The sequence below is a fragment of the Notothenia coriiceps genome, unplaced genomic scaffold, assembly GCF_000735185.1.
Source record: "Notothenia coriiceps isolate Sejong01 unplaced genomic scaffold, NC01 NC01_scaffold00037244, whole genome shotgun sequence".
Taxonomy (NCBI): domain Eukaryota; kingdom Metazoa; phylum Chordata; class Actinopteri; order Perciformes; family Nototheniidae; genus Notothenia; species Notothenia coriiceps.
The window spans coordinates 4,355,968-4,378,234 of record NW_011369945.1 but is presented as its reverse complement, the minus strand read 5'-3'; the positions used below and the strand labels follow the sequence as shown (position 1 = coordinate 4,378,234).

The following is a 22,267-nucleotide window of genomic DNA, read 5'->3' as shown; positions in this document are numbered from 1 at the left end:
TGTCTGGTCCCTCTCCTTGTGTTTTTCCTCCCCGTCGTTAGTTCCCTGGTGTGTCTAATTGTCTGAGTGTGTTCACCTGTCGCCCTTGTGTTTCTCCTCCCCTGCCTGGCTGTTTCTCGTCTCGTGATTACCCCTCCCTGTAATTAGTCTTGTCTCTTCCTGTGTTCAGTGTTGGTTTGTCTTTTGTTGGTGACTGAGTTCACCGGGGAGTGTTCTGTTTGTCCGAGTTTTATTCTTATCCTTGAAATAAAGGTATTATCAGTATTATCTGCATTTGGGTCCTGCTTGCTTCACTCTACCGTAACAAGAATTGTCCGGGGCTACAGAAAAAACATTCGGGGCTAAAGCAACACAAAATGGTGCTATAATATATACGCTTTTCAGCATACAATATTAATGAAAGTGAGGTACAGTGCATATATCCCTTATATCCCTTCACAGAACTAAAGAATGCTTTTAAATAAGGTTTAGTGAGATGATGGAATCAAAGCTGAACTGTATAACATAAAAAGGCACACATGCTGAAAACCCAACCCCAGAAGGGGGTCCGGGGGGATTCTCCCCCAGGAGATGTTTAGAAATACTAACATATAAACTACGCATTCTGGTACACTCTAAGAAAAAATAAAAATAAATCTATTACTACCCGACATATTAATAATATTTGATGCCATTGTTTGTTTTTCACTTAGTTCTGACAGCTTGCTGCTCCACACAGAGAGAAGAGGAAAGAGTCTGTGTGAATTACTTTAAATTGTGGGTAAGGGTAGATAGCTCCCATTGTTCTGTGACCTGTCAATCATCAAACCGGGGGTCATATTTCATTATGTGTTCATTTATCTGAAGTTGTACCCATGGATGTATAAAGAGTAGTTCTACCGCAAAGTTATTCTCTGTGGGGACTTCCGGCAACAATCTTGATTCTGATTGTCCAGAAGACTCGAAAAAACATCAGCAAAGATGTTTTATTGAGAAGATGATCACTATATGACAGAAGTTGTCAAAACTTGCTTATGGTCTCCGGTACTTCCAGTCCAACGCCTACTGCATGCACAGTGTTAGAACATCGGGCCTTCAAAAAAACACAAAATAATTATATTGATTTTTTCTTCACTCACATATCTGCGACCCACTAGAAACGGGTCCGCAACCCACTAGTTGAGGACCACTGATGTAGAGTGCTTCCTCTATTCAAAATACTTTTAAAACTTTCGTCCTTTGTCAAAATCAATTTGATTCCTCCACTTCGCCAGAACACAAGCAGAGACTGGATTGATCGTCAAAGACGCTGGACTTTGTGAAGAGCCAGAAAATGTGTGTGTCAAAATAACAAAAATAAAGGCTCTCTTGAGTTAAATTTACTAAACAGTTCACATTAATGTCAAAGTTATTTTTCTTTTAAAGGCTTTCGGTGCAACAGAAATACTGCTTTGATTCACTTTTGATTTCCTTCTTGTGAGAATGTTTTGTTCTTTTGTCAAGATTTCTCATGGTTTGAAAAATATACAACTCAAAAGAATATCTGAAAGTTGGTTAAAGACATTTGAATGGAGAAACATTTAGATTTTAAACATCTCCTATCATACTATTTTTAGACGTATATTCTGGGTCTCTATATACAAATATATAAAAAAACATGTCTTTAATGTGTTTTGCTCAAAATACCAAAAAAAAAAGAGGGGGGGAGCTTATTCTGAGTATCTGATCAGGAGAATTCTACCCAGATACAGCTAAATGCTGCACATTGTTTCTGATAGGGCCGTGGGTGTAAAGCCAGCCCACAGATATGTCGTCATATCGGCAGCAAATCTGGATCAGCTCCGTTGTATCCCCGTTTTTAGAGATGTGGGTATGGAGGAAAAGAGAGAGGGTGGTATTTTCTGACACTTTGTGAGTTCCCTGACACACCGGGGACACATATTTATGTATACAGGACATCGAAAAGTGCATTTTGCATGATAGGAGACCTTTAAGGGGTTTAGTTTTTTTAATCAGTGTTGAGCTGCTGTTTTATCTTCCTATTTAACTATTCAGCTTCGCCGGATCCAGGGCGTTTCCATATTGCTGTATAATGGCCTGGCACTTCTGGTTAAAGCTTAATTGCTATTACCTTACATGACGTCACCAACTCTGACAACCTTTACTTGCCAAATAAAAAGTTTTAAAGCTTCTGTATGAACTATTAAGCTATGAAGGATGGACGGAAGGATGGATGGATAGATAGTTCTAAAGCTAAACAGCTAAGATTTGCTAGCTAAATAGCACAATGACAGGTTCATTGAGTTGGGCTCTAGGTTAAATCGTTTTTATAAATATCAACACTGTAGACCGGAAGTTGGAACTCTTTGTAGATTATCTTCATTTTGGCACTTCCATCACTTTAGTACTTACAGTAGCTGTTCAACACATATGCTAACAAGATCACTGAATAAGTGTTATTAAAGGACAACATTTTATAATAATGACAAATTGAAAATTATGAATGACTGGTTTCTTCTGCTGTTGATGTAACTTTGTGATAACTAAGAACATTTGGTAAACATCGAAGCCACAACAAATGGACCTGTTGTGTGTGCTGAGATATCCAGATTGAGATATCAAAAAAATGAATAATCTTTTATCAGCAGCGACACCATGTGCCCTCGCCCCCCCTTGTCTACTTTCTTCCCGTGCCTCAGATCACTTGTGCATCGCCCCTTCATCTCTCATGAAGCCTCCCAGCTGAAAAACAGGAATATTAAGACGCCGTGCTCTGTGGCGTTTTCGCAGCAGCGATAGCGCAGTAATGAGCACTGTTGTTGAAAGTAAGAGGGATAAATAATGGAGCCATGGAGCAGAAAGAGAGTCTCTGTAATGTTGGAGGGCATCTATTATTTACAGGCCTGTGAGAGAGGTAGGAGTGTTTAGGAACGGTGCTAGAGAAGAGGAATGGCTGTTTCTGAGTTCGAGAGCACATATAGCTTTTCTGATTTGTCACATTTATGTGATGTGGAGAGAGAAGCATTGTTAAATAACATTCAGAAGTAGACAGAGAAATAACTGCAGAGAGCAGGAGAGAGAAACACAAGGGAGGGATGGTGGAATATTTCTTCGTGGAAGAGTATGCGTACTCCAAGAAACAGACGAGGCACAAAAGGCTTCTGGGATTGAACACAGGGGGCTAGGAACGGGCCAAAGTAACACTTGTGGTGATCAAGTGTCACCACAGAGGTGGCTGGGTTTGGAGACGGAGATTAGAGAGGTGACTGTTGCTGACAAATAACCAATATCTCCAGGAAATACACAATGGACGAAAGAGCCTTCTCTCAAAGTGACGGCTGTCCCTGGAAGAACCCCAGGAGGTTCTGGTGATGGAAGTAAATTAATATTTTGTTACGTTCTCCCTTGGGGCTTCTAGTAAACAAACGTACAACAGTGCAGAAATACACACATATCCAAACACACACTCTTACCTGTCCCGTGGTGTAGCTGTTGACGATAACAGCCAATATGAAGACAGCCATGGTGCGATGCTCAGCCTGGAACAAATGAATAAACAGTAAGATCTCATTTCATTTTACTTTATGAACCCATAGACGGCATGTCTTTTTGAGTTTTGGTTGCAACTATATTTTTGTTGTGGCTGTGTCGCCATCTTTGTCACCAGCAATGACACAAGTACACACAAATATGTCAGAATAAACATCCCTGAACTGAAAACACACAGTGAAATGGTTAAAGTTTCAAACCAGTAACATGTACAGCGACTTGTCAATCAAAAGGTAGCCCGGTGCTAAAGCTTACCCGGCTTTATCGTCTGTTTAACTTTTAAACGGACCATCATTTACTAAATGAACATCATGGTATATTCAAGAAGGTTTCAAATTCAGACCATTAAGATAATTACATTACATGTCACTTGTTAGACGCTTTTATCAATTTGGGGTGAAGTGTCTTGCCCAGGGACACAACGACATGCTGACTGCAGTGGGGTTTGAACCTGTGACCCCCTGATCCGAACACCAACGCACTATTCCACTGCGCCACACGCTTCCCCAGATAATAAATCAAGTGAGAAGTTTGGTCCTTTTCTCATAGACTTCCATACAATCAGACTTCTTTTAGCAACCAGTGGCCTCACCCCCTACTGGCCACTAGAAAGAACGTTGTTTAAGGTACTTCAGCATTTACTTTTTGAACCACATATTGCTGAAGTGTAAAAACTGGAAGAAAAGAAGAGATATATAACTTAAAAACCTAAGTTGATGGACAAAGTTTCTCTGAGTTTTTAGGATGCAGGTCTCATTATCTGTCCAGAGAATTATCCATTAGATTTGTTGCTGATGTTTACATTTCCTCTTAATGCATATTAAAAAATATATATAATAGGATGGCATTGTTGCTTTTGGTTTTTATCTTTTATCATATGTTGCTGAATAAGAATTAATGACCCTTGAATCTAAAGAAAATCCCACATTGGTCACTTCATTCACAAAAGGGCTTGGTGGATACTCACCGGCATATAACTGTCGGCCAACACCGACAGGAAGTACTTGTGTCCGTTGTCCTTCACCAGGTCAGCTTGGCACGACTGCAGAGAGAAAGACAGAGAAGAGGAGGAAGGGGTTCACTTTACTGCAGAGGTTGAGTTTCTGTCTATTCCTCCCATGGCCCTGAACGCATGTCACTTTGTTCACTGACATTACTGCTACTCCTTTATAGCCATGGTTGTGTACTTATTTTATTACTAATGTGTGCTTTCCATTTTTATTATTTCATGTCTCTTTTGAGTATTTATAATCAATATTTTGTTGTAATGTCTGTTAAAATCAGGATGTGTATTGTCTGTTATTTTGAATCATTTATCTTAATGCAAAAAAATCATGTCTATGTCTACTACATACTTTAGTTTTCAGTCTGTTACATACATTGCAGTAAAGTTCACTCTCTAAAAATCAAAGTCAATCGTTTGAATTTTACTTAATAAAACTGTAGCAACTTTATTAATTCAGATTTTCAATCAACCAAGGATAATGAAATCATTGTTAATTTGTCTAAATTCGGACTGACCCCAATTAATTTGCTAAGCACACAGGGTCTAAGTGCATCTGCACTTTCAGTTGATGCAAAATCATCAGTGCAATGACAATATAAATCATTGTGCACACTTCACACAAAATCAAATTAACTCTGAAACGTATGTTTTATTTGTCTCCTACTTGTGTTTATCTTCATTTCCAGGCCGATGGTATTTTTATAATGACAATAAGCTTGTGATGTAAAACTGCTTTCTAAAAATGTTAAACAACTCAGGATAGTACAGGAATATAAAATATAAGGCAGCAAGTGCTTCTCAGAACGTACACTGTCCACGGCGAGGATTTTAGCCCAGATGAAGACCAGCAGAGGCCGCAGCTCTCTGGCCGAGCTCTGGAGCAGCTTCAGAACGTAGGGGAAGATCCCCACCGAGAGGGCCCACACACACACACACACACACACACACACACACACACACACACACACACACACACACACACACACACACACACACACACACACACAGTTAAGATGGAGGCTTTGCTACTGAATGGTTGTCTGTGGTCTGAAATGTAAAAATGATGACAATTGCTATTTAGTTTGGAGTTCCCATGTCTGTCCTTTTCTCCCCAGCTTTGTCAATAAGCTGAGATTGCATTTTGGAGCGTTCTGTATAACTGATTGACAGCACAAGGTGGTTCTTTTTTTAACAAAGAGAGCCAAAGTCCCTCCCTTTCCGGTGGAACTCCATGGGACCTTATTTTGGAAAAAGTATGTATTGAAGTCCATGGCGAGAGAAAATTTATCTTTTCATCCCGTTTGAATTGTGCCATGAATTACACATATGATGTTTGTTAATCTTAAAAAATTATTTCCATGTAAAAAAAAGTCACAGTTTGTCGTAAAACTGTGAAGTAACACTTATTTGTGTGTGAAACCACTCCATGAACTACATCTCTGGTCTTGCACAATACGCGTCACCAACACCAGAATGAGGTGAACAGTATTAAATGAGGTAGAAATCATTACAGTCTGGGCATGTTGAGAGCTGCTAATACACAAAAGGGGAGTTAGCCGGTTCCGTAAGAGCCAGCATGCGGGACTGGCTGTACAAGGTTTATGTGAGTGTTAAACGAGTGTAATGTGTAACGTTAATGTCAGCTAGCTAACATTAGCTAACAAGGTACACTCCTGTGTTTTGTTTTAGCAACTAGTTTTCTGTGTACCTTGTCCTTGCCAACACTAATGTTATCCAAAGCATTACACAGCGATCACGCAGTTCTTAGACGAGAAAACTAGTTGCTAAAACAAAACACGAGTGTACTTTGTTAGCTAAGTTAGCTAGCTGACATTAACGGTTACACATACACTCGTTTATAACAATCACCTCGGGCTCTTACGGAACCGAACGACTAACCTCCCCCTTTTGTATATATAATTACAGGGCTCTCAACATGCCCAGAGCTTGTAGTGATTTTCTCCTCGTTTAATACTTTTCGCCTCATTCTGAAAGGAAGAGGAGAAATGTGTAACGTGAACGGCCAGCTTGGTGTTGGTGACGTGTATTGTACGAGACCAGAGATGGTAGTTCATTGAGCGGTTTTCACAACAAAAAAAGAGCGTTACTTCACAGATTTACGACAATTTTCTCTTTTTTTTACTTTGCCAAAATTATTCTTTTAATTGGCCAATCATTATGTTGGCAATTCGTGGCACAATTAAAACGGGATCGAAAGATAACTTTTCTCTCGCCTTGACCTTTAATGCATATTTTTTTCGAAAATAAGGTCTGTGCATTCTGTATGAAGCTGGAGGAAGGCAAAATTTAGCTTTCATATTGCTTAGCATTAAAGACTGGGAGGCTGCTAGCATACTAAGATACTTGTATAAATCACGAAACTTGAAGGCCACATGTCTTACATTGAAAGTGCATTTAGAAGATATGTGTTAATGGGCCTGTTCTCAACAAGTGTAATGAGTACGAAAAGGAAAACCCTGTTCGAAATATCATAAGGGTCTAACTATTGTCTTAAGGATGGATTGAAGGAATGGGAACTTACTCTAGTAAAAAGAGCAGCAAATACAAAAAAAGGAGTCTAACATCCAAATTACACAAGACCTTTTTCTCACATAAGGTAACACATATTGGACGTTTTTTCTCAAGGTACTGTTTGAAATGGAAATTCCAATATTGTTACCACCAGAAGTCTTTGACTCCCATTCTAAAAAGGCGTAAGATTATCAGCCAGGGATTTTTGCTGCTGAAATAAAACACAGCATGTTGTGGCTAAATATATTGTTATTGGTAATGATTGTGTGGGCTGTTATCCAGCGTGGTGGATAGTCCTTTTGCAAGAGAGGGTTTGGCTTTTATAAGAAGAAAACATATTTTGTACATAAATATGCTTTATATGACGATTGGCCTTCTTACTTCAAATAATGACGGGCTAACCTGTATGTCTATAGCATTTCCTCTTATCATATGTTGTTCGAGACCATATGTAGTACATTACAAAGATGAAAAAGGCTTGACTTCATGGCATGTTTATGCCTCCTGGTGAGCATCTAGTCCATAGACGTCCAGACTGACGGCCCAGGGACCCAGGTCCAGGAAGCGTTCGAGCAGGTCCAGAGCCCGAAATCGATGAGCACCTGAGTGAGGAGGACCTGAAGAGAGCAGAGGTCAGAGGTCAACTGAGCTGCCTCCAAACTGAGAGGAAGCCCGATCAAAGGAGGAAGAGGAAAGGAGACAACTGGAGGACAGGGAAAGTGCAGAGTGTTAGCCTTGAGTGAAAGCAGGTGCGCTCTCACCACTAAGACACTGGCAGCAGGATGCCTTGTTTTCTTGTGTGTGTGGTGTATGTGTGTGTGTTGGCGTGTGACTGCGTCACCACAAGCTCTCTGGCTGTTTTTCACTTGGCTTTGTAAGGAGTGTAAGCTTTGGGGACAATTCCCAGTGTGTGTGTGTGTGTGTGTGTGTGTGTGTGTGTGTGTGTGTGTGTGTGTGAGTGAAGTGTGTTGTACACTGGATTAAGGTGTGTGTGTGTTGTGGGTGTGTGTGTGTGTGTGTGTGGTGGTGTGTGTGTGTGTGTGTGTGTGTGGTGGTGTGTGTGTGTGTGTGTGTGGTGGTGTGTGTTGTGTGTGTGTGTGTGTGTGTGTGTGTGTGTGTGTGTGTTGTGTGTGTGTGTGTGTGTGTGTGTGTACCCAGCCTTTTTTCTTCAGGCTTCTAATTTTAGGGTGCAGTTCTGCAGCCCTGTCCCCCTCTCCTCCTGTCAGCTCCACTAACCCATGACCCCTCTCCTTTTCAGGGGGGCGTCTCCTCTCCTGGGGCTGGAACGAACATGGGATGTGTGGCGACGGTTCCCACAGCGACGTCTTTCAGCCGCAGCTCGTCTCTGGTGTCAGACCTCTTCTCATTGGCTGCGGAGCCGGACACTCTATGGCAGTGAGCCCTGTGACGACTGACTCGACTCAAAACTCTGCAACCACCTCAGAAACATCGGAGCAGGAACATTAATTTGGCATAATAGCAGAGCAGGATGCCTTTGTGAAGCCAACAAATGATTAGCCTAAGAGCCTTAGAATTTACTTTGACTTTCACCTCCTTAAAGGCTACTTGAGAAGATCAGCCTTCAAACTGCAGTCGTCATAAATAGTGTGGTGTGGCTGGACACCGGCTGAGTTATGTTACATGTGGACACAGGCCATAATTTCTCTGACCAGCCCATCACTTTAATGGACATGATTTGGCCTGATGGCTTTTCAGGACAGGGCCATGCCTAGGCTCCTGGTGCACCTGCATGTCTTCTCTCTAAAGGACGCCGTTATGGGTCATGTGAGGGATTGGCTAGACTGGTGCTAGAGCTCCATCTTCCAATGTCAGCGGTTTTATTGCTGTGATCTTGAGTGTCAGAAGGCACTCAATCTCTGCACGTCATACTGAAAATATCTTGTTCATCCCATGATTTACCACTTCCTCATACAGTATATTTTTATTCTGCAACTTTCCATCACCTATTCATTAACTTGGCAGTCTGTGTCATACCTTGTGTGATGCTCTATTTTGTCTCATTTGCAGCACTTTCAAACTCTATACTTTGGAAATCCCTCTTGGGGGAAATGTGTCCGCTATATTTGACCCGACCTACATATGTACGAGCTGTGGGCGCCCGTAGTGCAGGGACAAACTGTAGGTTGAAGCTGTGCAGTAGTAAAGGGCGATGGCTCATTGATGCAATTCATTTAAAGGTTTCTATTTTTTCCTCATGATGCAAATTAAACACGAAAAACATATTTATCACTGAAGCTATGCATTAATGAAAGGTACATTAATATGCTTGTACCTGGATTAGTTTGAAAAAAATAAATCAGCACTCGTTGAAAAATGATCATTTCTGTGTTTTTTTTTATTTATCACTATTTATTTTACAAGCCTGAACTGTATCGAATAAAAAAGACACAAAAATCCCTAAACAACAAACCAATCAAACGATCACTGAACACCTTTTATTGAGATAACTAACCACAAAATGCACGGTGTTCAAAACACACACTCATGTCTCACTACACGGCACATTGGTTGCTTCTCAGTTGCGTTATTGGGTTCGTTTAATAACAGCTGCTGTTATTGTTTGTATTCAGTGTCGGACAATGACCAGCACACTGTCCCCCCATTCCTGCACAGCTCCATTGGCAGACTAATATCTGCTGAACCTGACTGCACACAGATCTCTGTAAGTTGTTGGCAGTGTGTTTGCAGTTGTTTGGTAAAAAGTTGGTCCCTCTTCACTAACTTTTACACACAAACTATTAAGCTCTACTTTAAACTGCATGGCTCTCCTTTCTTTTTTAATTAGGTATGCTCAATGCTTGCTTTTAGAAGCTGATGCGTATGGGGGTACGTATTGTATCTTTGTGCTTGTTGAGTAATGAACTGATGTGTGGTTTCAATGGCTGGTGGCTGGTGAGTAATGTCGAATTAAATATACTTTAATTGTGAACATGGTGAACAGTTAGAAGAATTTGCATAACAGAGGCACTTGTCCAGTATGTGTGTAATGTTCTGGCATTGGTTTGCATTTCATACTAACCAATTTGCATGTGTGCAGAAAAAGTATAAAACCAATTCTACATGAATGTCAATTAATATTCAAATGAACTACAGAATAATGAATGTCTGAGCTGAGATATGAGTTCATGTCATTTACATATGAGCTATCTTTGTTAATCAAAGTGTGAAAAAAAACAACGTTTAATGAATGTTAAAAATACACTATTCCTTTCTGATAACCCTTTATACGTTCTGATAAACTAAGCAATTCATTACCCATTCCTAAATGCACACTTTTCCATTTGAATGCCTCTTAAATACAAGGTAAGAGTGGTGGTGTTTAAAGTAGGACCTCTTTTGTGGATGTGATCTCTTTGATGCCGCAAAACCTATCAAAGGATTGTTAAAAGTGTACTAGTGCAAAACGGTGCAAAAGTCTAAAAAGATGTGATGATGACGGTGCAAAGTTAACGACTGGTTTTCTACTGTTTTGTCTGGCTGACATGACACGTGTTTTTTGTCTTTTTTTGCTGGGTGAGTAAAATCGGAGCAACATTTTTTTTTCTTTCAACAGAAGAAGCACACAGATATTTGATGATCACTCAAAAACATTGGTACACACAACTTTAGCACACAAAAAAGCGTATTTACAGCACAGGCACAAACCGAAAATAGGCACACAAATTACAACACAGTAACCAGTCAAAGATACTGAGCTACATAAGGCTTGACAACAAAACGTCCTCAGTGCTACATCTATGCTGAGTTTTGTGATGTACAGGTTGTCACTGTCACATCCATTTAAAAAGACTAAGTAATACACACAACAATGCTACAGCACTATCAGGTGGGTGATCGGCCATTATGGGTCATACACATAGTGGTTGGGACACCATGGTTCATAACACAAACTGACTCTGTTGGTCGTCTGCTCCGGTGCTGTCGCTGGGTCTCTATAAACATATAAAAAACAATAACATAAATAAATTATTACACAAATGATGTATAATGGTGGAAATGATGGCGATGATGAATACCTCTGCGAGAGGCGAGACATGACACTAGCTTGGAGAGTAAAGAAAATGTGCTCCGTTAGTTCCTCATGGTAAACGTCCGGTTTACCATGTTTTTCCCATGCGTAGCCAAGGCATCAGACAACGGTGTACTGTTTGTGTGCAGAGGTCACACTCTGAGTCGGTTAATAAACATGCCCGGTCATGCTGCGTGTTACAAGTTGATGTACAGTTGTTCGGTCATTGTCATGCGTTTGTGTCATGCTCTCACAGTCCCCTCGTTTTTGTACACTCTCTTTGACCCCGACACAGGTAAACAGAGGGTCGAACAACAGTTCAAAGTATTAACTGTAAGCCAGTGGGAAAGGAAAGATGTATGTACAGTATGCATGTGCTGGTGAATAAAAACGGAGTCTAAGCGCTAGTTGTGTATAAAATTTATTTCATGCAAGGACTTATATTTACATATTTTATTTTAATACTTTTCTGTTGCATAAATGGAAAATACATGCATGTACCTTTCCCCAAGTAGACCCACATCCCATGCTGTGTCGCATTGCACTTTTTTCCCCCCACTTGAATTGCATGAGAATAGAATTCATCTCCATCTTCACATCAGATCTTCACAAGGTTTTTTTCTCTTAAATATATAACGTCCACTAATTACCACAAGAGACATGACTCAAAAAGTAAAACTCTGCTCTCTCAGAATAAAAACAAGACCTCAATGAGTTGCAGTACTTATATCTTCTTCTAGAAACGAACACTTCTGATCATTTTTTTCTTTTAAAGTGCCCTAAAATAATTGTGCATACTTCTTTTGGGACAAAAACAGTATTGACGTTTTAAATCAATAGAAATAGATACTGCCGAAGCCAGTGTGTCATCTTGTAACTCGATATATTTTTGCTCTGTAGAACAGCTTTGTCCCTTTTTTTGTAAACAATTTGTGCTTTATCATACAAACATCTTGATATGAGGAATATAAAATTAGTATTTTCATTTATTTATTTATGCTTGGAGCTATGTTTACCCCTTAGGGTTAAATCCTAGTGTTTGTGGAGTTGTGTTACGATAATAACCAGTTTGCTTTGATTTAAGGTACGAGGATGGTGTAAAAAGTGCACCTTGTAAATAAAGCTTACCTGACACTGTTATGAGCATGATATAAAGTGTATTGATGCTACACTGAGAGGACTTATGTTACATCATGTCAATAATAACTCACTTTTACTTTGCCTCACCAGGTATAAAGGCACCATTGTTTTAAATGCCTTAATTTAGGCATCACAGCAGTAATAGAAGTTGCTGCAGACTACGGATACTGTTTAAAAACTAATAACTATCAGTAAATATATTTGTATAAAAACTATTTATGCTCATAACAGCATTTGTTGGTTTTATAACAGATTGTTCAAGTCAAATTATGCTAGTTTAGTTGGAGGCCCCAGCCAAATGAATGCAAAAAAATATGAATTTAGGGAAAGGCAAAGAATGGCAGCTACATAAAAATCTCTGCTATGACTGAGTCTCTTGTAAAGCTGTCTCAAAATGCTTAACAAACGACAAAGCTTTAGAAGCCTTTGAAAGAAAAAAGCTTTTTTTTTCTTACAGGTACTGCGATACAGTTAGCTTCTTGTTGAACATAATTTCTCATGCAGTTCATGCAAATGAACAAAAGTTCTGTTAACATTAAACTTATTATTCACTACTATGATAGGAATCGTCATCATCTCCATATTGCATTGGACACCATGAGCATCATTTTGACTGTTTTTTTTTCGCGGATAACATTGAGCTTTGTCTGGTTTGCACTTTCAGAATGATAACGTCTCTACTTTGCAACGTACAAAGCACTTAAGAGAAGGTCCCTTAACAGCTGGCAGTGGGATCTTTTGGATATGTTTCAGAGCCATGTATTGTTAATGTCCAGCATATTATTAGCATGGGTTACATCTTATGAAAGACTCTTTCACAAAGTTGTAAAAAGCAGATGATAGAAGTTATTGGCAAAAGAGTGAGATCAAAAGCAACAGAGCAACAGGCAATGATGTAAACACAGGGAAAGAGTGTAGCCTGTGGTAGAAGTAGAACAGTGCTTTGTCTACAAGTGAGGTGACCCATGCAGTGTGGCATGTGCCAATGTTTTCTAGTCTAGGATAGGATGACACACCCAAGGAGAACACTTGGGAACGCTGAGTATTAGACACAGTTAAGGTACAGTTTTCCAGAAAAACAATGAAATAAAAATGGAAAAAAACAAGAGTGAAGGCAAGTGTAAAAGCAAAATTTGACAGGTAAGATAAGGAGGAGTGTTGACTGGCCTTCCAATGTCATTGTGTCTGCTACTCAACCATGCTACATAATGGATGGGATGGGAGAATGTGAGTGCTGCATTAGACAGGGTGGGCTGCAGGGCAGGGCGGACACTGAGGACACTCCAGAGGCGTCCCCGCTCATGCCAGACATGCTGTTAAGGCTCCAAGGCTTTTCATAACCTTTAGTTGAAAAACAGAGAACGTTCTGAGTACACTTCAGCACTGAATCCATGACACTGTTTTGGTTGCTCCTCACTGGTTATACTACACCTGTTGCTTTCTTGTTTTTGTCTCCAAAGAAACAGGTCAACACAGACTTGCGACAGATTATTATTCTCCATGCATTGAGAGCATCAGGAGTACAGCATGCACCGGGTGGTACTGGAATGGATCGGAGTATAACACCATAACAGACTCTAAAAAGGTAGGCACCTCAGGTAGAGAATGTATTCTCAGCTACAGGTAGAATTTCAAACTGCACGCCATGTACTATTGATGTGCTGGTTGGACTCACGTGAGTGAGAGGAATGTTTTTGAAGATTAGCAGTATTACATTAAGTACAAAAGGTTTAACATAAGTATTAAATCGTAAATTAGAATGTGGGTTTTAATAACATAAATAATAACATTTGACAATATCTATTTGTGTTGTGCTCCTTCACCATACTGATAGCACCCATCAGCAAGACACTTCATGCACCCTTATGGTCAAGAGCAATGTATTCATAATTCAGGATCCTGCATGGATATTAATCATTAAATACATTTGCATACATGGCACTCACGTAGCACATAAATACTGTCTTATAAGACAACACATTCTAAATCGTATAAATCTCGAAAATAGCTTTCTTACTTGTAAATAAATAAGGGTATTACATTATGTATGGTATCAAAAAATATAATATGTAGATGTGATGATTGTGCTTGGCCTTAACCGATGTTAGTGTGACACTGAATATATATACAGTTCCCAAAGGGATGATAGAAGAGAAGCAGCTGCTGTGAAAGCGTGTAATAAGAGGTTTGTTGTTGTGTTTGTTTGTGTGTGTGTGGAAAACTGAGGCGTAACACTCAGCAAAGAGAGAAAAAAAGAGCGTGTCCTGTCTACGGTCTACAGGGTGTCAGTGTCTTACAGGGGCCTGTGATTGGCTGTTACTGTACGTACCCCTCCTCACTCTGCCCCCTGTGTGGTTGGGGCGTTCAGCAGTGGTGACCAAGAAGCAGGGCCGCTCCCTCTCGCTGGGGCTGAAGACTTCCTCCGGAGATGTGGCCTGGTCTATATGAGGGCAATCTTCATTAGCCAGCGCTGCTTTGGCTGCCTCTCCGTTCAACTTTGAATCTTAGAAGAAAACAATTTAAGAAGAAAAATCGGGTTGGAATACGTGATTACTCCTACTACATACATCAGCTGTTGTCTAATGTTTGCCTCTCTGCTGTTCACCATGAGGCTGTGTTTTCATTTTATTTATTTGTTTCTTAGCACGAAATACTGAAAAGATACTCGCCTGATTTATATGAAACTGGCAAGGGAACAACCCATTCAATATCAGAGCAGATCCGAATCTGTTAACATTGCAAGATTGGGCATGTGCCCTTGGTGGATGACTGCATTCTTCTGAGCACTCTTCTGGTTTTACATGTTTTTTTAGCATCATTTGTATCAAAGGTCAATTTATCTTGAGGAATTCAAGAGTAATTCAAGAGGAATTCAAGTGACTCCTGCGTCTACTTGCATGTTCTTGACATTACAAGTACATGGTGATTACAGACCCTTAGTTAGTCTTTAACGACAGGAGGAGTGAATCAATGTTTTAATAATTGCAAAAATGAATATCAAGATTGCTCACGGTCTGCCTCAATCTCTCTATTCTCTATCCAAAATAAAACTTGTTTTCATCACATATTTTGTTAATTGTTTTCTGTGGGAAACTCATTTCTTTAATCTCATGCTTGAATCATCAGCTGATTGAAGCGTGGGATAAACGCTAAACAATGAAACAGCTGAGTGGTGATGTGGCTGCATCAAGAGGAGTGATGAGACAACATAGAATGCATAATTATATGTTTTCTTACCTTGAAACTTTATCTCGAAAACGTCGTCATGGGGTATTGGGCTCGGTTGTAGGGAGCTGGCACTTGACTTACAGAAGTTTGGAGAACCTGGTTGTGGGGCACGGATATGCCGGTTCTTCTTCTTTGGTAGTTTCTGTTTTGCCATGGCCAGAGAGTAATACATTCCAAAGTTGTTGACAATCACAGGGACGGGCATGGCGATGGTCAGCACGCCCGACAAGGCGCACAGGGCTCCGACCAGCATACCGGAGGTCGTCTGAGGGTACATATCGCCATAGCCCAGGGTCGTCATGGTCACCACAGCCCACCAGAATCCGATCGGGATGTTCTTGAAGTGCGTGTGCTCACTGGCTCGAGGGTCGTTGGGGTTAGCTCCAATCCGTTCAGCGTAGTAGATCATAGTAGCAAAGATGAGGACACCGAGGGCGAGGAAGATGATGAGGAGCAGGAACTCGTTGGTGCTGGCTCTCAACGTGTGGCCCAGCACCCTCAGTCCTACAAAGTGACGCGTCAGCTTGAAGATACGCAGGATCCGAACGAATCGGACAACTCTCAGGAAACCTAGCACGTCCTTAGCTGCCTGGGAGGAGAGCCCGCTGAGGCCGACCTCCAGGTAGAAGGGCAGGATGGCCACAAAGTCGATGATGTTCAGGGCGTTCCGAATGAAGTCACATTTATTTGGACAGAAAGTTATTCTCATTAGAAATTCAAAAGTGAACCACACCACACAGACGCCTTCGATGTAGGTGAGGTAGAGCGCAGTCTCAGTCTCCTGGTATGTGCGCACCACTGTCACGTTGTCCACCACCTCCTCCTCTGTGCGGTTGATGATGACGTTGAAGGCCTCGTGGGTCTCCAGACAGAAGGTGGTGATGGACACCAGAATAAAGAAGAGCGAGGCCAGTGCCACCCACTGAGCAGGACATGGGGGAGAGATAGAGGGGAGGTAAGAGGAAGAAGGTAGGGAGGGGGAAGAAGGACAGAGGAGCACAGTAATTCATGCAATGTAATCAAGCTGAACGCCTTGCAGCCATTCTTAGCACAACACAATGCAATTCAATCTATTATCCGAGACAATGCCGTCTGACAGTGACTGCGACATCCAAACACTCTCTCAATCCCAACTCCCTCTCTTTGCGACTCTATGCGTGTTGATTGAGAAATGTCATTGTAAAAGGGACAATCAATGCATGCTCTTGCTTCTCATCCCTCTGCTGTACCTCAAGGTCATGGCATTTTCAAGGGGTTGCCACATTAGAATTACAAAGAGCCAGCAGCAGCAGGAAGAGTCATTAACCCACATGACTACATTTAGCTGGGGCTCTTCCCTTCATTACAGAAGGTTTTCCCTACACAAGGTCATACAATCCGGGTGATCAACTCTTGGGACATGTGGTGAGCTGAGAGGCTTGCTGAGCTGATGAGAACCTTGTATGAGAAATGTCCCTGAATGGAAAACGTGTACTTTAGCTTTAATTATGTATTGATTGGATGATCACATTTCATCATATTTAGGCTCTGATATGTCTGATGCAAACTACATGGGTGTAACAGATACAGTATTCTCTCCTGGGTATTGATTGCTACCCTCATGTTATCCTGCTCCCTCAAACTGCACTGCTTCAACTGTGTTTGCTGAAGTTGTAATGTAAAAAAAACGTAGGGCTTATAGGGCTGGCAACATACAGATATATATCAAAATCATGATTTGAGACGAGATATCATCTTTGAAATTATGATATTATGATATTGTAATATTGCAAAAGTATCTCTTCCCTGTTTTAAAGTTAAGTTATGTTATTTTCAGAATTTACCAGACTGTTTTAGCTGTTCTATTATTGGTCTTTACCCACTAGGTCAATACATCCACCTTGCATATGATTATTTATCCATAAATGATTGGGTAATTATTTTTGTGAAAGCACCAACAGTCAACCCTACAATATTGTGGCAATATCGATTCCAAGGTATATGATCAGAAGTTTTGGGATATCATAATCGGAGGTCAATTGAGCTTATTAATTATCCTTTTAAATAAAACAATTTGATCAATATCAGCTTTTAGATGCATGAAGATGTCTTCATAAGAGAAGGACGATTCTGCTCAAACTAATGCACTGCCTTGTTAATAGCAGGGAGGAGTATTATCAGGAGGTTTGTTGTCTGTGCACAAGGACGTCTAACATGAATTCCACTGAGTAAAGGAAGCACAGCGTCTTAGTCAAGTCCATTCACAGCGTTTCACCAAGGCAGGCAGGCAGCACCAGATATAAAACAGGCCTCATCATAACATCTCATCACTGGCCATTCATCGCATTGTGCTGAGGAAATGTCTGCTGCTTAAGAATGTCTGCTTCCCATCCGTGTTCGCATGGTGGTCTGCAGAGAGGCTGTGTGTTAGCAGAGGCTGCAGCACACTGACTGACTGACTTCTGTTCTGTAAGCAGGGCTGTCCTCACTGTTCAGAGAGACGACTCACGCTGAGCAAAGAGGACGCAGTTTAGACTGAGAAGGAGACTTGTTGCAATTTAGAGTATGGCATGTGAATGACTCGTTAAATCCTCTTTGAATTCGATACAAAATGTCCGACTTTTAAACATACAGTACAGATAGATAATGTGGACATTTAACATTTCAATGCAATCGGATACATTTTTAAATTTTTTAAAGCTGTTCCTTTATCAAGTTAAAGATATTCCATTTGTGTTGGTACAGTGAGAGAGAAAGAGGCATGAGTACAGTGTATCTAGTGTTTTATTGGATTGCATAATATTGTTGTTTTGTCCACCCCCTCTATAACATGTACTGTCCAAAATAACACGTTCTAGACTATAATACAATCAAATTCAACCACATTGGAAAACTACATGTAACTAAATCAATGGCTATATTACCAGCTGAGCAAAGTGGGTAACTGTGCCTGGCCCATGAAAGCTGCAGGTTTATTGTCTACTAATCTATCTAAATGTAAATAGATCATACTCCTAAATAAGTTTAACTAAGTCACATCAAAAGGTTAATAACACAGCTCCTTTCCTATTGATTTAATATAGCCCTGCCAATGCCTTAACATAAATGTTATGTATACTGACAGAAGATTTGATATGATAATCCATTGATGGTTCATTGTTTTGTAATTGCAAAAAAAAAAAATTGGCAACAACTTTGATAATAGTTGCAAAAATGCCCCAAAATCAACTGTCTCTACCTTCTAAATTAACAATTATTGTTGGTCTACTAGTTTTCAATGACTGTAAACTGAATCTATTTTGTTTTTAGACTGACGAATCAAGCTATTTAAATAAGTCAACATGACATTTTGAAATAAATAATAGATTAGTGCTCTTGGTATTTTATTTTTCCAGCCTATTTACATCAATTAGCAGGGGAACTGGAAAACAAACATCACCCTTGCTGCCAGCAGTGTGATAAAGCCTCGTATATGTCGAGCCTCCTGACACCTGACTGGCTCTGAACATCCCACTCTTCAAACTGTTAAACAAACGTGCATCTTACGAGATCGCCTCTTCCAGTAAATGATGTCTCTTTGTGACAGATAGCAACAGTCTGGCCTGGAGGGAGGGTGACAGGCAGAGGATTTGTTTGTTTCTTATTGGATAATTCTCACTGTTGCCGGCAACCCACTGGCCTACAGTGATATGCAGGGAAAGGGTTTTCCACTGATGTATCCACTGTGAATAGAGTCTGTAATTAACTCTGGGGCTCACTTATAATTAATCTTCTTGCCTGTCTTGGTGGAGCTCTGTCAATCTTCGCTCTGCTTTGTATTGCTCACTGCTAAATGTGGAACACATCAGGGGAGTATTCAGCTTCGGGAAATGTCCCTCCATGCACACTGGAAAAGTGTGCGTGTTGATTTTACTGCTTTCACTAATGCTTTCTTTAGTGAGAACATGTCAATAGTTTACACCTGCTGGATGGGGCCCAGTAACTAATTACACATATCAGTGCTACATCTGTTAAACCAGCAGGCAGCACAGCGGTCTTTGTAGGGGCCAGTGGCCTAAAAAACAAACAAAAAGTCAGAAGGTGTAAAGTATGGAGCTATATCAGGGTCATAAGTTTTGATCATTCAAAAAAAATGTATTTGAAAGTTCAAGTTTTTATTCTGAACTTTGAAAAATACAATGATGTATTCAAAATGAAAATAAGTATTTGAAATATTTTTTCAGGTTGAATATTATTTTGATTCAGTTCAGCAATTCTTTTGAATAAAAATATTTATGTTCGTATTTCACTTTTATACATATTTGGAAGTCCCTCCCTTTCCGGTGGACCTCCATGGGACCTTATTTCGGAAAAATTATGTATTGAAGTCAATGGCGAGAGAAAAGTTAAGTTTCGATCCCGTTCGAATTGTGTTTGGATTGTTTGTCAATCTTAAAAAAATATTTTCCAAGTAAAAAATGTCACAGTTTGTCGTAAAACTGTGAAGTTAAACTTATTTGTTTGTGAAACCGCTCAATGAACTACATCTCTGGTGTCTTACAATACACGTCACCAACACCAGAATGAGGTGAAAAGTATTAAAGGAGGTGGAAATCATTACACGTTTGGGCATGTTGAGAGCTGCTATTACACAAAAGGGGAGTTAGTCGGTTCCGTATGAGCCAGCATGTGGGACGGGACCGGCTGTACAAGGTTTCTGTGAGTGTTAAACGAGTGTAATGTGTAACGTTAATGTCAGCTAGCTAACATTAGCTAACAAGGTACACTCCTGTGTTTTGTTTTAGCAACTAGTTTTCTGTGTACCTTGTCCTTGCCAACACTAATGTTATCCAAAGCATACACAGCGATCACGCAGTTCTTAACGAGAAAACCAGTTGCTCAAACAAAACAGAGGAGTGTACCTGGTTAGCTAATGTTAGCTAGCTGACATTAACGTTACACATTACACTCGTTTATAACAATCACCTCGGCTCTTACGGAACCGACTAACTCCCCTTTTGTGTTTATAGCTCTCAACATGCCCAGACTTGTAGTGATTTTCTCCTCGTTTAATACTTTTCGCCTCATTCTGAAAGAAGGAGGTGAAATGTGCTAACGTGACGGCCAGCTTGGTGTTGGTGACGTGTGTTGTGCGAGACCAGAGATGTAGTTCATTGAGCGGTTTCACAACAAAAAAAAGTGTTACTTCACAGTTTTACAACCATATTTTTTTTTCTACTTGCAAAATTATCTTTTAAATTGACAAACATCTTATGTGTAATTCATGGCACAATTCAAATGGGATCGAAAGATAATCTTTCTCTCGCCATTGACTTCAATACATGAACCCCCGCCTAAGTGTCAGTTAATTTTATGTCATATTTTGTTGATCGTCTGTCTTTTGCCTATAGATGAGAGAAACACCTACGTCACTTCCGGGCAAAAATTACGGCCCCGCCCACTTTTTGGGGAAAACAACGTTGTCATTTGAATGGCGGTCAATACAAAATTCTGAAGTTTTTGCCATGCCCGATCAAGATTTTTTTGAAAATAAAACCGTGGATTTCTTGGATCTTCAAGAGCTCGATTACCGATGGCCAGTCCAGGCAAACAATTACATTCGATCATTGGTCAATCGAGCAATCGGTCTTGATATATGGTTACAATAAAACCAGCTCAGGCGAGGCTGTAATTTCTCCAGCTGTTACTCTCCATTGAGGTAAGGCGGAACATAATAGTTGTATCATGCCAAAAAGCTGGCTGGTCGTTATTGCACCTTCAACATTAAACAAAATCCAGAGTTACCGTGTTTTGTACTTCCTCTAAGAGAAGGACAGTAAGCAGAAGACTCTGTGCTTCAGGCTCGATCGCGCCATTCAAATGACAGCCGTTGTTTTCCGCCCAAATATGGGCGGGGCCCCGTAAAGTGACGTAGATGCTTACCTCTCATCTATGAAAATCGAAGCGCTACTGCTATAATTTAACCATAATATCCGAGGCCCGATCGTCTATTTATCTAATGGGCTAATGCAATGGTTTCGCCCTGTGCTGGCCATGCTGGACATCTCCCGGCGCCCTCTTTCAAGATCCCAAAAATCTACGGTTTTCTTACCATTTCTGATCGGATTGGCAAAAAAGCTTGCAGAAATTTGTATTGCCGCCGTTCAACTGGACAGCATTGTCCCTCTGCAAAAGTGGGCGGAGGCCGTTTATTCTTTGCCCGGCAACGGGACGCATTTGCTTACTCTCCATCCTTGGCCTCGTTGCCTGCTGGATCGATGTTGTTGACCCCTCTGTGATGAGCTGTCTGTGTTTTCGCTTGTAATTTAACAGTTAACTCTATGTTTCGTATGCTGAAGCATTAGCGGTGTTATTATTGCTAAAGTATTGCTTTGTGATGGTACCTTTAACTCATGTAGTTAAGGTGGTTACAATAAGAATCATCCCCACGCTGTGTAGCGTAGATGGTATGCATGATGGTGTTGGATCCGTGGTCTTCATTCAAGCTTCGACAAGGTCATCTCAAGGTCATCAAAAACCTATTTAAACTCCTAAAAATAGCCATCCCATCTTTGTGTCACAATCAAAGACAAAGGCTCATACACTATAGGGTGCACCATATGACTAAAGTAATCCCCAAACCAACATTTTTTCAAGTAATTTTCATTGAAAATGTCATTTAAAAAGGCTTTAGCTCTCAAATATCGACATTTTTTTTGGTGAATATCATTAATTTAACCGCTGAATAATATTTAATCTGTGAACAAAACATTTGAAGTGCAACAAGGNGTGTGTGTGTGTGTGTGTGTGTGTGTGTGTGTGTGTGTGTGTGTGTGTGTACACAC

At 40.4% G+C, this 22,267-nt stretch overlaps 2 protein-coding genes across 2 annotated transcripts; both read right to left on the bottom strand.

Annotated features, from left to right (window-relative positions):
* Positions 1-937: 937 nt before the first annotated feature.
* LOC104965211 (regulatory-associated protein of mTOR-like) lies at positions 938-8,306 on the bottom strand. Its single transcript, XM_010794171.1, has 6 exons — positions 8,303-8,306; positions 7,599-7,683; positions 5,344-5,455; positions 4,496-4,570; positions 3,453-3,518; positions 938-1,072 (listed from the first exon to the last, which is right to left on the bottom strand). Exons 1-6 carry the CDS (start codon positions 8,304-8,306, stop codon positions 1,001-1,003), a joined length of 414 nt encoding a protein of 137 aa, XP_010792473.1. The 3' UTR covers positions 938-1,000.
* Positions 8,307-11,863: 3,557 nt separating this feature from the next.
* On the bottom strand, positions 11,864-17,066 carry kcnc1b (potassium voltage-gated channel, Shaw-related subfamily, member 1b). Its single transcript, XM_010794169.1, has 4 exons — positions 17,061-17,066; positions 15,474-16,386; positions 14,566-14,739; positions 11,864-13,577 (listed from the first exon to the last, which is right to left on the bottom strand). Exons 1-4 carry the CDS (start codon positions 17,064-17,066, stop codon positions 13,438-13,440), a joined length of 1,233 nt encoding a protein of 410 aa, XP_010792471.1. The 3' UTR covers positions 11,864-13,437.
* Positions 17,067-22,267: the final 5,201 nt, after the last annotated feature.

What these genes read in the sequence shown, in the direction of transcription:
- LOC104965211 (XM_010794171.1), bottom strand. An exon ending in GGTCCCTGGGCCGTCAGTCT is followed by an intron (nt 5,456 to 7,598) that starts GGACGTCTATGG and finishes TGTGTGTGTGTG; the next exon opens with GGCCCTCTCGGTGGGGATCT. An exon ending in AAATCCTCGCCGTGGACAGT is followed by an intron (nt 4,571 to 5,343) that starts GTACGTTCTGAG and finishes TTCTCTCTGCAG; the next exon opens with TCGTGCCAAGCTGACCTGGT.
- kcnc1b (XM_010794169.1), bottom strand. An exon ending in TTTCGAGATAAAGTTTCAAG is followed by an intron (nt 14,740 to 15,473) that starts GTAAGAAAACAT and finishes TTTTCTTCTAAG; the next exon opens with ATTCAAAGTTGAACGGAGAG. An exon ending in AGGGGGCAGAGTGAGGAGGG is followed by an intron (nt 13,578 to 14,565) that starts GTACGTACAGTA and finishes TTTCAACTAAAG; the next exon opens with GTTATGAAAAGCCTTGGAGC.